Source organism: Drosophila mojavensis, unplaced genomic scaffold, assembly GCF_018153725.1.
Source record: "Drosophila mojavensis isolate 15081-1352.22 unplaced genomic scaffold, ASM1815372v1 contig_74, whole genome shotgun sequence".
In the NCBI taxonomy this organism is placed as follows: Eukaryota; Metazoa; Arthropoda; class Insecta; order Diptera; family Drosophilidae; genus Drosophila; species Drosophila mojavensis.
Genome location: NW_025318899.1, coordinates 16,245,715 through 16,263,598, shown reverse-complemented (window position 1 = coordinate 16,263,598; position 17,884 = coordinate 16,245,715). Strand labels below are relative to the sequence as shown.

The 17,884-nt window shown below is 41.7% G+C and overlaps 6 protein-coding genes across 11 annotated transcripts; 4 read left to right on the top strand and 2 right to left on the bottom strand.

The window, feature by feature from the left end:
- The first annotated feature begins 102 nt into the window (after positions 1 to 102).
- LOC6582719 (protein FRG1 homolog) lies at positions 103 to 1,310 on the top strand. Its single transcript, XM_002008375.4, has 5 exons — positions 103 to 263; positions 322 to 510; positions 567 to 765; positions 824 to 1,023; positions 1,089 to 1,310. The coding sequence occupies exons 1-5, from the start codon at positions 205 to 207 to the stop codon at positions 1,234 to 1,236; spliced, it is 795 nt and encodes a 264-aa protein (XP_002008411.1). The 5' UTR covers positions 103 to 204; the 3' UTR covers positions 1,237 to 1,310.
- Positions 1,311 to 1,509: 199 nt separating this feature from the next.
- Positions 1,510 to 4,442, top strand: LOC6582718 (protein inturned). The gene has a single exon (XM_002008374.3). It carries the CDS (start codon positions 1,756 to 1,758, stop codon positions 4,366 to 4,368), a length of 2,613 nt encoding a protein of 870 aa, XP_002008410.1. The 5' UTR covers positions 1,510 to 1,755; the 3' UTR covers positions 4,369 to 4,442.
- Positions 4,443 to 4,898: 456 nt separating this feature from the next.
- Positions 4,899 to 6,065, top strand: LOC6582717. Its single transcript, XM_002008373.4, has 3 exons — positions 4,899 to 5,148; positions 5,208 to 5,648; positions 5,716 to 6,065. The coding sequence occupies exons 1-3, from the start codon at positions 4,899 to 4,901 to the stop codon at positions 6,063 to 6,065; spliced, it is 1,041 nt and encodes a 346-aa protein (XP_002008409.1).
- LOC6582716 (insulin-degrading enzyme) lies at positions 6,032 to 10,270 on the bottom strand. 4 transcript variants are annotated; one of them, XM_044010311.1, is made up of 15 exons: positions 10,185 to 10,269; positions 9,981 to 10,084; positions 9,779 to 9,910; positions 9,578 to 9,712; positions 9,248 to 9,518; positions 8,962 to 9,190; positions 8,695 to 8,897; positions 8,551 to 8,636; positions 8,028 to 8,487; positions 7,620 to 7,970; positions 7,331 to 7,562; positions 7,058 to 7,264; positions 6,706 to 6,998; positions 6,438 to 6,647; positions 6,032 to 6,376 (listed from the first exon to the last, which is right to left on the bottom strand). In XM_044010311.1, exons 2-15 carry the CDS (start codon positions 10,061 to 10,063, stop codon positions 6,143 to 6,145), a joined length of 3,126 nt encoding a protein of 1,041 aa, XP_043866246.1. In that variant the 5' UTR covers positions 10,064 to 10,084; positions 10,185 to 10,269; the 3' UTR covers positions 6,032 to 6,142. The 4 variants fall into 4 exon arrangements, with proteins under 4 accessions (XP_043866246.1, XP_002008408.2, XP_043866248.1 ...); XM_002008372.4 differs by having other exon boundaries at positions 9,981 to 10,270; XM_044010313.1 differs by lacking the exon at positions 9,981 to 10,084 and having other exon boundaries at positions 10,183 to 10,262.
- Positions 10,271 to 10,587: 317 nt separating this feature from the next.
- LOC6582715 (rho-related BTB domain-containing protein 1) lies at positions 10,588 to 16,002 on the top strand. Of its 2 annotated transcripts, none has more exons than XM_044010314.1 (13): positions 10,588 to 10,917; positions 12,207 to 12,418; positions 12,488 to 12,591; positions 12,656 to 12,853; positions 12,915 to 13,448; positions 13,513 to 13,771; positions 13,837 to 13,950; positions 14,010 to 14,096; positions 14,161 to 14,244; positions 14,306 to 14,548; positions 14,609 to 14,879; positions 15,235 to 15,412; positions 15,474 to 16,002. In XM_044010314.1, the coding sequence occupies exons 2-12, from the start codon at positions 12,230 to 12,232 to the stop codon at positions 15,387 to 15,389; spliced, it is 2,238 nt and encodes a 745-aa protein (XP_043866249.1). In that variant the 5' UTR covers positions 10,588 to 10,917; positions 12,207 to 12,229; the 3' UTR covers positions 15,390 to 15,412; positions 15,474 to 16,002. The 2 variants fall into 2 exon arrangements, with proteins under 2 accessions (XP_043866249.1, XP_032586886.1); XM_032730995.2 differs by having other exon boundaries at positions 10,589 to 10,917; positions 15,214 to 15,412.
- LOC6582714 (charged multivesicular body protein 7) lies at positions 15,994 to 17,785 on the bottom strand. 2 transcript variants are annotated; one of them, XM_015162566.3, is made up of 5 exons: positions 17,702 to 17,776; positions 17,102 to 17,595; positions 16,825 to 17,041; positions 16,563 to 16,772; positions 15,994 to 16,488 (listed from the first exon to the last, which is right to left on the bottom strand). In XM_015162566.3, the coding sequence occupies exons 2-5, from the start codon at positions 17,576 to 17,578 to the stop codon at positions 16,040 to 16,042; spliced, it is 1,353 nt and encodes a 450-aa protein (XP_015018052.2). In that variant the 5' UTR covers positions 17,579 to 17,595; positions 17,702 to 17,776; the 3' UTR covers positions 15,994 to 16,039. The 2 variants fall into 2 exon arrangements, with proteins under 2 accessions (XP_015018052.2, XP_032586889.2); XM_032730998.2 differs by having other exon boundaries at positions 16,563 to 16,769; positions 17,102 to 17,785.
- Positions 17,786 to 17,884: the final 99 nt, after the last annotated feature.

Sequence of the window (17,884 nt, the reverse complement as noted above, 5' to 3'; positions counted from 1 at the left end):
TGATGGTCAAACGGGTAAAGTTCGGTAAATAAAAAAAATGCCCATCATCGATAGTATCGATACATTTTTAAATCGAAACTTGTGATATTGAATCAATGCTGCCTTGCATTTCACTTTTGTAAACAGAGCAGCTGCCAGGAAAGAAGTGGGTACTAAAAATTATTAAACAAAATATTGTTAATAATCTAAAGCTGACAGTACATAATGTCTGATTATGATCAAGTGCGTATAAAAAAGTTAGTTTTGAAAGGAGAAAAACACAAGTAAGTATATTCCAAAAAAATTAGCGTATTCAAGTTTTAAAATTGAGTTTGTTTATAGGAAAAGTAAGAAGCGGAAGAAGGAAAAGGAACACAAGGATGAAGATGCACCCAAACGTAGCAAAACAGTTGCAGATGAGGATACTATTCAACATGCTGGGTGGTGGACAGCAACAACAACCGCCAACATCGTTGGATCAGTGGCCATTGAATTTGGCGATCGTTGCTATCTGAAAGCCCTAGACAATGGGTAGGTGTTTTTGTTATTAACCAAAAGGTAACCTAATAAATTATCAATATGAATAGTTTATTTACTTTAGGCGCGCCACACAATCCAGGTGAAGGTCCTGATCCAGAAGAAATATTTACCGCATTTCCAATTAACGACCGCAAGGTCTCCTTTAAGTCGGGCTACGGGAAATATCTGAAAATTGAAAAGGACGGAATGGTAACTGGCCGTTCAGAAGCAGTTGGTAGCATGGAGCAGTGGGAGCCTGTCTTCGAGGTAAGCACAGACAAGCTAAAAAATAATATATATTGATTTTTTGTTCTCTTATATTTAGAACAAGCAAATGGCCTTGTTGTCAGAAACGGGACACTTCATGTCCATTGACCCAGAGGACGATGCTTGTGTGGCCTTGCATAAAAAAGTGGGTCCGCAAGAAATTTGCCGAGTGCGCACAAATGCAGCAAGAGATGTTGTTGTGGACGACCAGCCAAAGGAGGAAAAAGGCGATCTAAGCGAAGTTGAGAAGAACTATGTGTAAGTGTTTTGTTTATTGATATCAACATATATATAAATATGCTAACGTATATACTCTCTTCTAGCAAAAAGTTTCAAAAGTTCCAAGACAAGAAGATGCGCATTAGCAAGAACGATGTAAAGGAGCTTGAGGAAGCCAAGGCCCAAGGACTGCTACACGAAACTCTGCTCGACAGGCGCAGCAAAATGAAAGCTGATCGATATTGCAAATAAAACTTAGTTAATGCATATTAAATGTAGAAATGAATAATAAAGTTTTACAAATGTCTGTAAAGAGTCGGTCTTAATCTAAATATGTTTAATTGCCTTAGTATAAAATTTGAAATGGAGAATTTATTATTGAGAGAGTTTCACATTTTAATTGACTTGGAGACAATAGGGAATGAGGTATACTGAATTCGGAATGAAATGAAATTTCGTGTGAAGTAACAATAAAATTTCATTTATTTTGACCTACGACTTCGGTCTCAAGAGATGGACAGAGAGAGAGAGAGCTTAGAACGCTGGAATTTGAAAGAGCGTGAGAAAACTCTGAGCAAACTCCTAACTATGCAGACCGTAAACCGGTTTTTGACTCGATGTGAGCCAATGGGCTGAGTTACAGATTGAGCTGAGTTAGTTTAGTTGGTGTTGGCTGCAGTACCCAGGCAGATCGAAGCGCATCAGAAATCTAGTTGTATTTCTTTTGCATTTCTTTATTATTTACACATTTGCGATAGCGATCTGCGAGAGATGCGAAAATCGCAGGGCTTGTCGTTCAGCTCGGACAGGCGTCTTGGCCTGGACGCCTCGGAAACCTACTCAACATCCAGCTCGTCGCTCAACAGCTCTTTCAGTGACGGCAGCGATTTGGTTAACTGGGAGGAATACGTGGCCGAAGACGGCAGTCTCTTCTATGCTGAATATGTGCCCAATCCCAAGCCAAATCCAACTGAGCGACGCGGTGAGCCGCTGCGTCGCTCGCTGCGCCTGGGTAAGAAAACTACGCGGCGACAGCAGCAGAATAGAGGCCAGCAGGGCAAGCACAATGGCAACCACAGCAACAACAACAACAACAACAACAATCATGGCAGCGGGGGGCAGCAGGCGCAGGTAGAGGCAGAGAACGAGGCGAACAACGGGTTCCGATTCGCAGACATCAAGAATTCACACGCAGACGCCGACAATCTGAAGCAATTGGAGCTGGTTATAACGGCAACGGATCGTTTCCGCTTTGGACGGCGCTCCACAGCCGTGGAGTCTATACTCGGCTTTCGAGTGCTGCCCTTTCCCGACCAGCCCGAGTGCCTAATGGTGGACAGCTTCGTGCACGATATCAGCGCCATGCAGCATAATATAAAACGGGGCGATTGGTTCAAGTCGTTGAATGGCATCGAGATTTATGCCAGCAATGTGGATGAGCTACTGCAGCAGTTCCTGGAGCCCACACAGGTGTGCCTGGGCTTTCAAGGTGCCAGCAGTGCTGCTCCAGCTGCTGCATCGGATGACGCAGCGGCTCAGTGCAATCAGATTCCACAGATGCACAAATTGACTAGCTTTGCCATGTTCGCGGAGCAGTTCGATCAGCTGCTGCCGCCTGCCATGACCGTGTCGGAGTCGCTGACGCCCTTTGGCCTGCTGCTGCTGCCACCGGAGTGCTATCAGCATGATCAGCACAAGGATTCGCTCTACTACTACCCGGAGTCGGCGCTGACGAACTTCCTGTACAAGGCGCGCGGCAGCTTCCTCACGCTCTGCTCCGTGCTCAACGAGCTGCAGACGGAGCCGCTGACATCCCGTCTGCTGGTCGACCAGGTGCCCTACCATGTCAACTATCGCCGCCTGAATGGCTTCCTGGTGCTGTTCGCCTATGCAGCCCAATTGTACAGCGCCACGGAATGCAGCCTGAGATCGGATGAGCTGATCGGGTATATTCGCTTCTCGCTGCCGGGTCTGACTCTCGAGAACTTTTCCACAGCCAATGATAGCTCGAACGGCCTGCGCCAGTTCCTGCGTCATTTTTGTGGCATTCAGCGATCACGCCTGCTGGCCAATCCACGGGGCGAGCTGCACTTCGAGCAGCTGCTGAAGCAGTCGAAGAGCCTGCCGCTGCCCAAGGAGGCCCAACTCCGCATCTTCGATGCCCTTAGCGAAATGGAGGCCATGGACTATCGCAACTGGAACGACGAGCCGTTGACCACACATCGGGAGTTCTTCATCTATGGCTGTGCCCTGTACTACGATAGCTTCCTGCTGGCCAGCCTCCTGCCCGCCGAGGTGCGCTTCAATGTCGAGCTCTTCCTGCGCTGTCGCGGCATCTTCGACTTCATTGGAGCCGCGCCCAGTGTGCGCGTGCGGGAGCTATACGTCTGGGAGGAGATTGTGCTGGCCAATGCAACGGGTCGCTACTTTCTGACCGTCTGCTCGCGCAGTCATCTAATCCTCACGGTCATCCTTAAGATGTATGTGGACACCCCTGAAATGGAGGCGTTCACTGCGGTGCCACCTTCGCTGTTCTACATTGAGGAGATACAGGAGACGTTGGATCATTTGATACAGTGCGGCATCGAGTCATTGGCCAAGTTCTGGTCCATCTCGAACAAGCGACCCGAGGTGCTGGATCAGCAGAAAATCGAGCAATCCGACGTGGAGAAAGACGCCACTAGCAAGCTGGAATCATTCCTCAAGCAGAAGACATCCGCCTCACACTCCAGCTCCGCCGCCAACGATGAGGAGGCGCAATTGTGCTCATCCCTGGGTGGCTCGTCCATACACAGTCTGACGCCCAGCGAGGATGAGATGTCGCGACGTCGCCTCACACCCGCCGAGGATTCGGACAGCGGTTCCGACTGGGAGAATTTTGCGGAGCAGCATCCGCTACACTATGGCCTCAATCTGAATGCGGAGAGCCAAAGCCAAATAACCACATCCCTGTGGAAGGAGATCAGCAATGTGCTGCCAGTGAAAATATCCGCCGGCTGGAAGAACTCCGTGCTGCATTACGTTTATGTGGACCTCACCAATGGCGTTCTCTTATGTCCGTTCACAACGAATCCAGACACTGTTCCATACCTGAGTGAGATACGCCGAGCTTGTCACATGATTCACATGGTGCTGGATCGCTCCAAGCAACATCGACGCCAGCTGCTGGAATCGGCCAACAGATCCGTTGGCAGTGATATAACCATGGTTAAGGAGCATGGCATCACCTTGGAGGTAACCAAGGATCAGTCCAGCATGCGTTTCGTTGTGGTCGGACGCCTATTCCAGTCGCCAGCAAAGGAAGTTTACGTCTGCCACTGTCCGGAGGTGCCACAAAATATGGTCGAAATGGCCTTTCGGCTATCCTTCTTCTCAATGGGATAGCTTAGATATGCATATAATATAAATATATATGATGTATATAAGTGTCTAACTAATAAATTAAATAAAATATTTAAATAATTTAGTTGTTTTTATAAACATGAAGATTATCTACATATAGAGATCTATGATGGACATACTGAATATTTGATGAATAACATCCTAATCCATTCTGGAAATTCTTTCTGTAGCTCCTTCCGTGACACATTTCCCATGTGGATTACGAATTCGTCTGCGTCTTTCATTCATATTTGAATTGAAGCATTGCGACTATATTTAGGTAATCGTACGCACCCGAAATACACATACGACACGCGCCCTAGTCGCATATTTATAAACATAAAGACATAAAATACATGAAAAGAAAACAACAAGAAATATGTGTTTTATGTGCGCGACAATGTCAACGTTTCATTCTGCACAAGTCGGATGCTCAATCCGCTCGTTCGTCAGTTGTCAAGGAGGCCGTCCAAAGAGCGGGCGCAGTTGGGAATTGATATTCTTTGGAGCACTTACATCATTGCCAGCTGGAGATGCCAAGGTGGCTGTTGTGCATTGGCATCTGTGTGCTTTTAGTCTCGTCATATGCTCTGGACGAGATCGTCAATAATAGTGTGAGTGAAGGTGAGCAGCAGACGGAGACGGAGAAGGAGAAGCAGACGGAGACGGACATAAAGTTGCCCAGCGAGGTGCAAAGAGCCGTTTGCACTGTCAATGCTGGCGAGGTCAAGGCATCCGCCGAGGCGGTCACAACCAAGACATTAAAGGGTGTCTGTGGCTCGGGTTGGTTATGCAGAACATTTAAATATTATCTGTTTATCTAATATAAGAAACATTTTCAGATGAAATGAATTTGGCATTTCGCAATTTGGAACAGAAATTGTTTGAGGAATTGCGTGAAGTTAAGGAGCAGCTACTAAAGTTAACTGCAATGTTGGAGCAGCCAAATCGAGGTATCGGCCCCTTCACGCCCACCACGCCCCTCTCACCGTCCACATCTACCACGCCCTCGACGCCAGCTCCATTCATAAAGCCTTCAAGCATGAAAATAATTAAGTTCGAGCAAATAACGCTGAAGCCCAGCCTGGAGAAAAAGCAGCCACAGCTTAAGCAGATGGAAGGTGCGCCGGAACGGGAGGAGGAAATTGATAGATTCAATAATACCATGCTGGCCGATCAGGACTTTCAGTTATTCACCTACTACTGGAAGTTGGAAAATATAACCGAACACATTGCCAAGGCGTCCACTAGAACCGTCAAGAGTCCCATGTTCAGCATCCGAGGCGAGTATAACAAGTAAACTTTATAGTAATTATAGTAGTGTGATAATTCAGTATATACTCAACATAGGCAAGACGCTCCAGCTGCAGTGCACCTTTCAGCACTTGCACCGGGATATGATCAATCTGCAACTGGCCATGGCCTATCCAACCTACGAGCACGGCGTTAAGGGCAAGGAGAACAACATTATGCTGGACATGGGCGGGCAATGGAAGCCGCTGAAGTGGGCTGATCGTGTTGCCTTTAAACACAAAATTTCTCTGTTGGATCAGCAGCGTAGCCATCGACGTCCGCAGGACCTCAGTTCGCTGGAATTGACCAAGCTCGACTCGGGTTTCTCCATACCGAATAGCGCAATTTTGGGCAGCAACTATGTGAAGCACAATTCGCTGCTCATACAAATTATTTTATATTTGTGAAAGGTTTAAATTTGCATGAACATTAAACAAAGCAACCAAATCCCATTAGCCAACTAGAAATTGTGGGGTTTACAAACTTAAAGCTTGCTGCGGGCACCCTTCGCCTTGATGTCGAGGAAGGGCATCGCAATGGGATACAATTCTTTGCACGATTTGAATGCCACAATATCGTTAATTGTGGTATGACGTTGAGTGCAGGCCGCCGCACTTTCCTCCTCCTCGGCGGTCGTTGTTGCGTTCTCATCCTTTTGTGTCGAGACAATGTGGACAGATAAGACTCTACGCTCTTGCCCATCCTTTGCTATAAATTTCTGTAAATGCAAGAATGTCATTTAGATATACATTTCGAATTGTAGATTTTTAGCCACGCACCTTAAAGTAATCCACAAAATCGGCTTTTGTTATCTTGCGCAGAATTGCGACCTCGGCCTCTTCCCTTTCAAAGTGATACGTCTGCATAGCAATTTCTCCATAGAACTGACTAAATTGCTGGAATATTGTCTTCGGCTTCTCCAGCTTCTTGACAATCAATGCCTCCTTATGGCGCGCGAATTCATCTTGAGGCATGTCCTCAATGACTTGCTAAATAAAAAAAGTTATTTCAAATTGTCCCTCATTCTACAATAGGTTTTCCTCTTACTAAATAGTTCTGCAAAAAGTTCTCGATGCGATCTTCCACATAAGCCGGATGCTTCGCTGATTGCACAATGATGCGAATACCATTGGCGCCGTTCACTTTGCGCACTCCACTGAAGACAATATAGCCCAATTGCTCCTTGGTGCGCAGGCAATCGTAGCAGGGCTCGGACAGCACTTGAGATACCAGATTGACCATAATATTGGTCAGGTCCGTTTGTGCGCCACACTGCATATAGAGCTGGGTGCAGGAGCTCTTGTGGTATTCATTCTCCTTTTCAAAGAGATAACTATCACCTGAATAAAGCCAGATCAATTAAGAATTATAAATTTTTAGTATTCTAATTTCAATTTACCTGCCAATAATTTGTATTCGCGTTTTTTGAGCATCTGTCTAGCCAAGATTGGCAATTTCGTTGCATTTGTTCCCTCTAATCGCTTATTGACACGACCCGCAATATCCGTTGCCTGCTGCTTGGTCACATTACCGAAAATAAAGCACTCAGTGTGCAAACGCTGGAAGAACTCTTTGGCAAAGTTAAGCACACGATCATAGGAAACAACTAAAATGAATAGAGGATGCATTTTATATGATACTCAAATCACGGCTTTCATATATAACAACTCACGTTCCATAGCATCTAATAGCTCAACATTCGCCCAGGCATTCTCCGTGAGCAGCAGTGCCAGATAATAAATGGAATGCTGATAGGGTTGTTCGGCCTTGAAATTCTTTAAAGATCTAATGTATTCCTCCTTGAGTATGTCAAATCGTTTTTCGTCTATGCTAAAATTAAACAGGTGATCCAAGAGCTTTTCAAGCAATACCACCTGCTTGTCGTTGAAGCCACGTATAGTAAACTGAAAGAGGAAAACCAGATTAGCATTGAAATCTAATATAGGAAAATTTATATTTACATCAATGCCGCCTGGTTTGGTTGTTACGTTTAGCTTGAGACTGGCTAGCTCTGCGTCATATAGATATTCGTTCAGTTGATCCTTCAGCAGCATTACCATCATGTGATTTAAATTACAATTCAGTGGATCCAAATAGGCAATCGGATTGGACATGTCGAAGGTCATGCAAGCTTTGGGCTTATTAAATTGATTGTCCTGCTTGTGCCACACTCGCAGAATTGGCGTATCCATTATAATTGTGGGATGTATTGGTGCGTCGCTGGGCACTTCGGCAATATCGAAATTGTTCGGTATAAAACTGTTTGGCAGTGACAGCTTTAGATTCTCATTTACATCGCAACACTCCCATCTCTGCAAATGGATATTAAATTAATAAATATTGAATTGGCTGTGAAGCTCTCAATGTACCTCAATTGTGCACTGGGGTATCCGCTCCAAGCCATACTTTGTTTTGTAATAGGGCTCTGTCATATCGGTAGAATCCTCAAAGCTTTGGCTAACCAAGGAAATGCGACTCTTTGATGGCACCAATTCGTTCAAAAGATTGCAAACTAATTCGGGACGCCATTCGTTGCTCATATAAGGTGCAATTAGCACCTCTTCTAGTGGAAATATTTGCATGGATGATACTGCATGGGTGACGAGATTCTCTGGTTGTTCCTTCTCCTTGAAACGGAACCGCATTTCGTTTAATTTCACACACTCATCAAATATCCATTTCTTAGGTCCCTCCTTTCTCAGCATGCACAAATACTGAAATACTATGTTCACAATGTCATCTACATGAGCCAAGCCCTCCTGCGTTAGATCCACCACAATCTCGAAGAATCCAAAGCCATTCTGGGTATTCTGATGACCAGCCATAAGACTGCAAGCAAATGCAAGTGTGAGTAGGTTAATCTCTAGTTATATAGTTAGTTAATATACTTACTCATTGCACCAGCCAAGCCTTCGCAGCTCAGATAATATGCTGCCCTTGCCTTCGTGTCCAATAAGATGCGTTAAATAGTTGTCAGGCTGCATTATATTACAATATTATTTTAGAATAGGCATTAAAATAACTTCAATTACTTACCGCCGATTTGTAGTACTGGGTCAGATCGTCGGTCGTAAAGCTTATTGTTAGCGAGCGTATATCCTTAATGGGCACGATCTTTAACTTCTGGCCGTACTGCTCCTCGCCATACGGATGCCTGGGCCATTCCGGCACCTTTACATTCTTATTTTCTATTTCTGAGAATTTTTCGATCACCATTGTTTCCAATTGATCCAATGTTTCTGTGCAGAGATTTAGTAATATTTAAAATAAAATAGATTGTATTTAAGAATTTGCCGCAACAACCTTTTCCTATGACCGACAGGCACATGATGTTCGCAGAATACCATTGTTTGTGAAACTTTAACAGTTCCTCGCGCACATCTATGCCCTTCGACTTGGGTATGTCAGAGAGCGTGGCCTTGTTACCACTGCCAAATTTGCTATACGCATGATCCGGTTTGGCCAGATGTCGATGTACTTGCTTAATGCGCCACAAATCGCTGGACAAATTCTTCTCATGCTCCGAATTAACCTGCAAATGAGTATAATAATTAGAATTTGCAATTTACAAAACTGATTAAACACAAACCGCATTGATTTCCCGCTCCGTTGCGCTGGGAGTAAATAGTGGGCCAATGAAGAACTGCGCAAAACGATCCAGTGCACCGTCCAGCTTGTCCGGTGCCACATGAAAATGATATTTCGTCATAAGCGGATACGTGGCTGCATTGCTGCTGCCGCCGCTCTGCGAAAGGTACGTGGTATACCCATTCTCATGCGGATACTTCTCCGTGCCCAAGAAGAGCATGTGTTCGCAGAAGTGAGCCAGGCCAGGCAGATCCTCTGGATCGGACATGTGTCTGTAATAAATATGTACGTTTGCAATATATTAAATTAAAATATACAATTCAACTCTTACCCAACCTGCACAGAGAGTGCAGCAGCTGATACATCAGTGCTTGGATCCGATATTAATAATACTTTTAAACCATTTTCCAACTGCAAGCCCCGATAGTCTCGCGTATCCTGTTGTGACTTTTCAATATTATTTACGCTGTGTTCAAGAAACGCAAAGATTAGTTTTAAATTATTATGCTTCAATCGAATTGTATATATTTACCGCAAAATTGGCTCCATCTGCTCCACTTTGATTTTCTGATTTGGCGATACTTCCGTCAATGTCATTCTAGATTTGGATGTTGTTACGATCGTTCTTCGTCCCAATACAAGGTTACTACAGAACTTCCCCTTACTGGCAAACACAAACAACGCAGAAGTTTTATTATGTTTATTAATATAAATATTTAGTTTTGAAGGCGTACTGTCGATGTAGAACAGCTGTTACGGCTTGGGCAAAAATCGATTTGCGACTGGAAAAAGTCAGACACGTTCGCTGGGCAAACATAGAAACGTTGTTGCTTCTTCGGCAGAAATTATGCAAGTGAAATTTTTAACACGTTTAAATATAAGCAATATTTAAACTTAAGACCTTAACTTTAAATAAGGTTTCTTTTTGTCTTTTACCAAAGAATCCAAAATATTTGTAGATTGAATTTAGTTTCGCAACAATACTAACAATTCAAAACATGTGTTTCAGGGTTGCCACACATAAGCACTGCCGAAGCAATTATTCTTAATAGTTTGGTGATTATTTACCCTACACTTTCACCTCGAGAAATTAAAGTATTAAAATTCGGATTGGTAGGATTACCAATTGTCGAGTTTTTCTTAGAAAAATAAAAACATAGAAATATACTAAAAATGATTTTTTCCTAAAATTAACAATAAAATCTACACAACTATGATTTTACAAAAATTATTATTATTATTATTTATTCCAATAATCAGTCCTTAAAAATCAAGGTCTGGCAACTGCTCATACTCTTAATTTCCAAGATATTCAACACTGGCAGTTGCAATTTCGGTTATCGATAAAGGCATATCGACGGCGGTGCACGATTATTGTAACAGTTGTTGTAACTGCATTTTATTATTTAACAATTAATAATAATCACATGAACGTCTGAATGTGATGTTAAATGTAAAGATATAATCAATTCGGATAGCAGCAAGTGCAGCGTAAACAAATGTACGCAGTTTGTGTCTTATGTGCGTATTTGTATTGATGCGAATATAAATTGCAAATTGTTGTAAATTTCGTCTAGACGTGTGTTAGTGTGTGTGCGTGTATGATAAGTGCAGCACGCAAATAAAGAGCTGAGAATAGCACGAAGAACACAAGTCGAAACGATACTAAAAGGTATATATTTTTTGCAATTTTATATACTTCATATATATATTTATGTGAACAGGTATATGTATATGTATTAAAATTATAAAAACAGAAAAGCTATACGAAGTAAAATTATACATATGTGAATGCCAAAAATTGTGGGGGAAAAACAGTTAATTTGACAATTGTGAATAGCTTATTGAAAATCTGAATGTTAAGTTATAAACTGCCGTTATTATTTTATACATTTCTACGCATATATATACCTAATGCATAACAGTTCTGTTCTTTTAGTTCATTTATATTTAAGCCTGGCCCGTAGGCGGCACCGCATTAATATGGAATGAGAAAATCAATAAGCTTAGCAATAAGGCATCTTTAGGTGCCGGTCGGTTCCTGCAAAGGAGCTCATTAATATTATTGTGCTTTAATTAATGTATAACAACTACATTTACAAAAACAGTCATACATATGTAAATATATATAAAATGTAATGCATCAAATGATTTAATTCAACGTGTATATATTTGTTTGTCCGTTGGGTACATATGTATGTATGTGTCATATCGTGTCTTCTGCATAAATTAGCTATTAATATTAGGAATTCTTTCTTGTGGATTGCATTGCTTTAATTGTACGTACATATAATCCTTTTATATGAATATAATGTTTAAAGTTTAAATACTTATATATATGCATATATATACATTCATATTTCTGCACATATCTATAAATAAATTTATAGTATGTATTTACATATGTACAAAGGGCCCGTGCCATTGTGCGTCTCGAGTGCATCCAAAATAAAACGGTAAACGAGCATAACGTTCAAGATAAAAGAAAACAAAAGGCAGTTATTTTCGAGTTGCCGATGGCTTAATACCCTGGAAGACGTAAATTAAAATGCATAATGAATTCTATATTGAGCAGCACATATACAAAATGATATAGATAATTTATAAAATTAAATATATGTATAACAATATGTTAAATGCGTACAATTACAAATTACTTATAGCTATTTAAATGTATACTCTATTACAGGGTATGGTAATAACATTCTTCGCTTGAGATTTGATTGAAGATATTTTTATTTCTGTTTCAATTGAGTTCAATTAGACTTTAAAAAGGCTTCCCGCTGTATCAATGGGTTTGTTGTCGTTTAACTTACTTTTACTTTCATTATCTGAGCACTACGCCTGGACGCACTACGCATTAAGTCGCGCAAGGGGTATACATATATAAATACATGTGTATAGAAAGTAAAAACATTAAAGCGCATTTTCTATATTATTCATCTTATCTTCCACATTGCAGAGAGTTACCCAGTAAAGGTACATGCCGAAAATGGACAACGAGCAACCGCATCAGGAGCTGGTCAAGTGTGTCCTGGTTGGTGACACGGCCGTGGGAAAGACGCGCCTGATTTGTGCCAGGGCTTGCAATAAACACGTCTCGCTTTCGCAGCTGCTATCCACGCACGTTCCAACCGTGTGGGCGATCGATCAATATCGCATTTACAAAGACGCAAGTGACAAATTGTCGCCAGCAATTGCTGTTCATTAATAACACATAGATATCAATTATATTTTATAGGTGCTTGAACGCAGCTGGGAAGTGGTAGATGGGGTCAATGTCTCTTTACGTTTGTGGGACACCTTCGGAGATCATGATAAAGATCGTCGCTTCGCCTACGGCAGGTGAGTGCACATCTCTCAGTATACTTGCATATAATATTTGCTCAAACATTTTTCACATTTTTAGATCTGATGTCGTACTGCTTTGCTTCTCCATTGCAAGCCCCATTTCTTTGCGCAATTGCAAGGTAATGTGGTATCCGGAGATACGTCGCTTCTGTCCAGATGTGCCCGTCGTGCTAGTTGGCTGCAAGAATGACCTGCGTTACATGTACCGCGATGAAAATTATTTGTCCTACTTTGGTGAAAAGGGCACCTTTGTACGGTATGTGAGCAATGGTTGCTAGGCAGAATACTCTCTAAGCATCTTCCTTTTTTATCTTCAGAGCCGCTTTGAAGAGCGATTTGGTCATGCCAGATGAAGCGCGAGCTGTTGCAAAGGAACTGGGTGTTAGCTATTATGAGACCAGCGTCTTCACGTACTTTGGCGTCAACGAGGTGTTCGAAAATGCCATTCGATCTTCACTTATTGCTCGCCGCCAGCAACGTTTCTGGATGACGAACCTGAAAAAGGTGCAGAAGCCGTTGCTGCAGGCACCATTCCGGCCACCGAAGCCACCACCACCAGAGGTTACGGTTATGGTTGGCCACTATCGCCAGGATATATACAATATGTTTCTTTCACAAGCTTATGCCGACCTTGTTCTAGTGGTTGGCGGAACCAAGTTCGCTGTGCACAGATTTATGCTTGCCGCAGCGTCTAGCATTTTCCAACGCATTCTAAACACCGAACTGACCGACATGGGCGGCCGGAGCAGCAGCGAATCGAGCATGGTCAGTTCAACGTTCGGTGAGGCAACAATAGCTGACTTCAATGATGACACAGAATATCTTATACGCTACGAATCACGCACACAACGGTAGCTAATTAGTTTTACTGTCGAATTTCTCATTGTTTAATTTTAACTGGTTTCTAATTTGTAGCATGTGGGAACATTTAAAGCGCCGTTCCAGCTATCAGGCATTACCATTGGTAGAGTCCAAGCGCTCCAATGATTTAAATAAGGAACTGCACCATCCAGTACTGCTGAGCCTGCGCCAAGTGCAAATGGAAAATCAGCGCGGCGTCAGCTCTGTTCAGACAATTGTAACTCTAAGCAAAGTAATCTCACCCCAGGCCCTGCACCAATGCCTAAGATTCATCTACACAGGCACCATTGACAAGGACTGCAGTAATCTGCAGGTAAGCCGAAACAAAATCTTGCAATCAAACTAGAGATTTATTAAAAATCCATTTGCATTTTCCAGGAAATTAGAGAAGCTGCCGATTTATTAGAACTGCCGCAATTGACCATGTTACTTTCCAAGCCACAAAGCGTCATGGAGAGCCCCAGTGATGAGCCCAATCCTCACATTTGTCTTGTATGCTGCTATTTACTGATTATTGTTAGTGTTTTTATTAATAGTTTATCTAATTGTAGCGCATAAAGGAGAGCATGGAAAGGCATTGCATTGGAGACGGTTGCTTTACAGATGTCACCTTTGAACTGGACGATGGGTTGATGAAGGTAAATATAAATGGTATAAGTAATGTAATAAAAACAACTAATACGTTAAATATTTGTATTTAAGGCTCATCGGGCTGTTCTGGTGGGTCGCTGTGATGTCATGCGCGCCATGCTCCTCGGTGACTTTCGTGAAGCGCACTCTAATGTGGTAAGACTTAAGGATTGATAATAATTCAACATTAGAAATTAATACAGATTTCTTGTTGCAGATTGTTTTTCCTGGCGTCACGATTTATACATTCCATAAACTGCTGTGCTATTTGTACACTGATCAAATTCCGCCCATCTCAGCGGTTAAATGCCTCAATTTGCTGGAATTGGCCAACCGATTGTGCCTGCCTCGCCTTATCAATCTAATTGAGTGTCGCGTTATTGAAGATCTCACAATTATTTCACAAAACGAGACCAATGAAACGGTCGATCATTGCCTAAAATTGCTGGAGCCAGTCAAGGTTGTTTATTTACTTTTACTAAATGGGGTATATCAGTTTATAACTTCTGAATTTCAACAGTTGCACAATGCCCATCAGCTGGCGGAGTGGTGTATGTCGTATCTATGCGTCAATTACAATGTTATTTGTAAGTTCTCACTTAAGGGCTTGAAAGCACTGCATCAGGATAATCAGGAGTATTTGCGCGAGCATCGATGGCCTCCAGTTTGGTATCTAAAGGATTACGACTATTATCAGCGCTGCATCAATGAGCTGAATAAAGAGCTCAAACAAAAGAGCGCCGGGCGGGATTTCCAAAGTGATGACGAAGGTTGTCTGTGCTTTTCTGGAGGTAAGTGTCATCATCATCCACTCACTCACACATGCATATGTATACACCAACCAGACCAGCATCCAAGACTCGATGATCCAACTAGGAGATCGTACTACTGAGTACTACTAATTGTAAGCATTCTTTCAATTATTACCATTGAGATACATACAATCGAAAATGTGGAAAGGCATGGCATTTGTCAACTCAGTTTAGTGTACTTGGTTTGTATTTATAATATCACCGATTATATATATGCTGAATATATATATTATGTATATATGTATATATCGGTCTCATTCAACACACTGTCCAAACCATCATCACATTATTAACGTGCAATATTTGGACAAAGTGTTCTCTTGCTGGCTGCTAGGTAAATCTAAGCGGAACGGCGTCGCCAACGCCAACGCCAACGCGCCCAGTGGTGGGGAGAGCAGTGGAGCAACGGCTGAGAATCAAATCTTCAATAGCACAGCCAACTCGATGAACCACATCGACCTGGAGGCGGACATTGATCTGAATCTCTGACACCCAGCCCTAGGACATGGCAGGTTTGTAATCCATATATTTTAATTTAATCTGTATTTAACATTGGTTTTCTATTTTCTTCAGATCATTGCGGTTTATAGTGATTCTGCCTGTCCTGATATGCTTCATCTGTACAATTTTGAGTATTTTGATACTGTTCCAAATCCACACATAACGATCCACTTGGCGTTGTCTTTTGATATATCGAAGCTCCGGCCAGAGATGGAGAGGACAAACAGACACATAAGCATTCATTTAATTTGCTTTTCTGATATGCTTCAAATATGCCTAGCTATATATATGCATATATATAGTGCAATATACATGCGCAGATGTACATACGTAGTGTGTACAGCTGGGGGCTGTATGTAAAAGTTTGTTTTATTTGTGCGCACCTTATAAATGCTGAAATAATTATGGAACTGTATGATAAACCAAATCATGTGTATACTTATACTTATGTATTTAAATTTTAAATTCCAGTTTAGGGAAACATTTGTCTAGCCATAGCTTATAAGCAACAATATTTGACCTAAGGACGCATTTTGTACAAAATGATATAGATTAAAGCCATTAACACTATGACAAATATATAAAACAACAATTTAGAAAATATGACATTTATTAAAAAAACACATAAACAGCCCTCTTTACATAGATTCCATTGTTCTTTGGCTAACCTGCGACAAGGTACCATCCTCCACCTCCAGATCATTTAACATGGCAATTAACTGATCATCCTCAATTACAATTTCAGTTTTATTGTTATTATTGTATAGACTTAAAGGTTTTATTTCCTGATCGTTTCCGCCCATCAGTTTGGTTAGCTCTGCTTCCAACGCTTCCTCATCGTGGTTGGCTGTTACTTCTGCTGTGCTACTGGACATAACATCTTGAATTTCCCGATGTTGATCTAAAGTTTCGCGCACATCGGCAAGAACTTCATCCACATTGTCGTACTTGAGACCTGAATCGCTGAGAACCTTCTGCAAAGCTTTAGTACCAATTTTATAAGCGTCAAGCAGCACGCCGTTGTTTTGCGCCTCCTCCACATTCGACAGAAGGAGCTCTATATTATGGAGCGCAAGGCTGCGTCGCTCTGTAAATCAAAATAAATATATTTATATTAATTCCACTAGTCACTGAATTAAGTTTAATGCACTAATGCTGTACCGTGGTTCTTTTCCAACAAATGTCTTTTTCTGAGGTATGTTTTCGCTAATTGCCTTTTGTTTTCCTTCACATATTGACGTGCTTTATCGTCGTTGACTTTAATCTCTTCTTCCAACGATTCCAGCTGTTGCAGCAGACTAGCCTGCGTCATCTCCAGATTATGCATGGCCAGATCTGCCTCACTTATAATCGGACTTTCATTCTCATCTGCTGTAATAAAAATGATTTAAAAAGAGTTTTCCAAACGGGATTCATTTTATACCTGGAATTTTGATTAGGTGCACGTAACTTTTTCCCCTTTCCATTTTATACTGTATGGCCACTTGCCGGCGTGCCTGTAGCGTAAGAAGACACAAGTCGATGAACTCCTCATGAATGCGCACTTCACATGTTTTACAAAGCTTCTTAAAAGCTTCCAAATGCAGCAGTTTTCCACGATGTTTCCTAAGAACCTTTTCCTCCACTTCACTGCAGATGGCCTGTTTGAAAAAAAACTGTTTAATATGATTTCAAATCAAATAAAATTAAGCATTCCTTACGCGTAACACATCTAAGTGAATCCACTCAATAAAAGATTCTGCTTTGACATCTCTTGCAAAAATGCTATATTTCAGTTTTTCCCAGCTGCGCCAGAGCGGACGCTTTACGAAGCTGTTGACAATCCAGACCCTCCAAGTATTTAGCGGGTCTTCTTCGTACTCAGTGCGTCGACGAATCTGTTTTTGTTGCTCCATTTCTGCCATCACTACATCTAGGCAGGCTGGTATTTGCTCGCCACGCATAAACTGTAATTGGAGCTCCCGCAAACAAAAATTTGCTTTTCCCAAATAGGTACAGTATTGTCTTATGAGATCCATCCAAAATAGCAGTTTTGCATCATATTCTTCAATGTTGATGTGGCGCGGATGAAAGCTTGCAAATAGTACCTTTATCTTGGATTTATCCCACCAGACAGGCGGAAACTTGAATTCCTTGAGCTCATTATTCGTGCAAATTATATCATTTTTGTTGCTCATGGCTAAAAATAAACAAACTGCGCAGTTTATAGGCAAACAACAAATTGCATTTGTTTTATTTTATATTTGAAAAATATATAATTTATGAAGTACAAAAAGACAATTGTAATAACAACTTGTTACTTTTTTCACTGATGCTTTGTTTACTTCATATTGTTTTTGTTTTGCTTGCAGTTTTGCGTGGTTATTTCGCAAAAATGCTTAAAACGATATCGATATTAAAACGTCTTATCTGTATTCATATCGATAACCAACGCGTCAATAAATTCACAGACAACATCACTAATCGATAGTTAGTTAGTTACT

Coding starts and splice junctions, on each gene's coding strand:
- LOC6582715 (XM_032730995.2), top strand. CDS start 12,230: ATGCCGAAAATGGACAACGAGCAACCGCATCAGGAGCTGGTCAAGTGT. Junction 13,449..13,512: donor TACGAATCACGCACACAACG/GTAGCTAATTAG, acceptor TCTAATTTGTAG/CATGTGGGAACATTTAAAGC. Junction 13,951..14,009: donor CCAATCCTCACATTTGTCTT/GTATGCTGCTAT, acceptor ATCTAATTGTAG/CGCATAAAGGAGAGCATGGA.
- LOC6582719 (XM_002008375.4), top strand. CDS start 205: ATGTCTGATTATGATCAAGTGCGTATAAAAAAGTTAGTTTTGAAAGGA. Junction 264..321: donor TTGAAAGGAGAAAAACACAA/GTAAGTATATTC, acceptor GTTTGTTTATAG/GAAAAGTAAGAAGCGGAAGA. Junction 766..823: donor AGTGGGAGCCTGTCTTCGAG/GTAAGCACAGAC, acceptor TCTTATATTTAG/AACAAGCAAATGGCCTTGTT.
- LOC6582717 (XM_002008373.4), top strand. CDS start 4,899: ATGCCAAGGTGGCTGTTGTGCATTGGCATCTGTGTGCTTTTAGTCTCG. Junction 5,149..5,207: donor AAAGGGTGTCTGTGGCTCGG/GTTGGTTATGCA, acceptor AAACATTTTCAG/ATGAAATGAATTTGGCATTT. Junction 5,649..5,715: donor TCCCATGTTCAGCATCCGAG/GCGAGTATAACA, acceptor TACTCAACATAG/GCAAGACGCTCCAGCTGCAG.
- LOC6582718 (XM_002008374.3), top strand. CDS start 1,756: ATGCGAAAATCGCAGGGCTTGTCGTTCAGCTCGGACAGGCGTCTTGGC.
- LOC6582716 (XM_002008372.4), bottom strand. CDS start 10,063: ATGTTTGCCCAGCGAACGTGTCTGACTTTTTCCAGTCGCAAATCGATT. Junction 9,713..9,778: donor CAGATGGAGCCAATTTTGCG/GTAAATATATAC, acceptor TCTTGAACACAG/CGTAAATAATATTGAAAAGT. Junction 8,488..8,550: donor AGGCTTGGCTGGTGCAATGA/GTAAGTATATTA, acceptor ATTTGCTTGCAG/TCTTATGGCTGGTCATCAGA.
- LOC6582714 (XM_015162566.3), bottom strand. CDS start 17,578: ATGAGCAACAAAAATGATATAATTTGCACGAATAATGAGCTCAAGGAA. Junction 17,042..17,101: donor TTCACTTAGATGTGTTACGC/GTAAGGAATGCT, acceptor TTTTTCAAACAG/GCCATCTGCAGTGAAGTGGA. Junction 16,489..16,562: donor TTTGTTGGAAAAGAACCACG/GTACAGCATTAG, acceptor TTTGATTTACAG/AGCGACGCAGCCTTGCGCTC.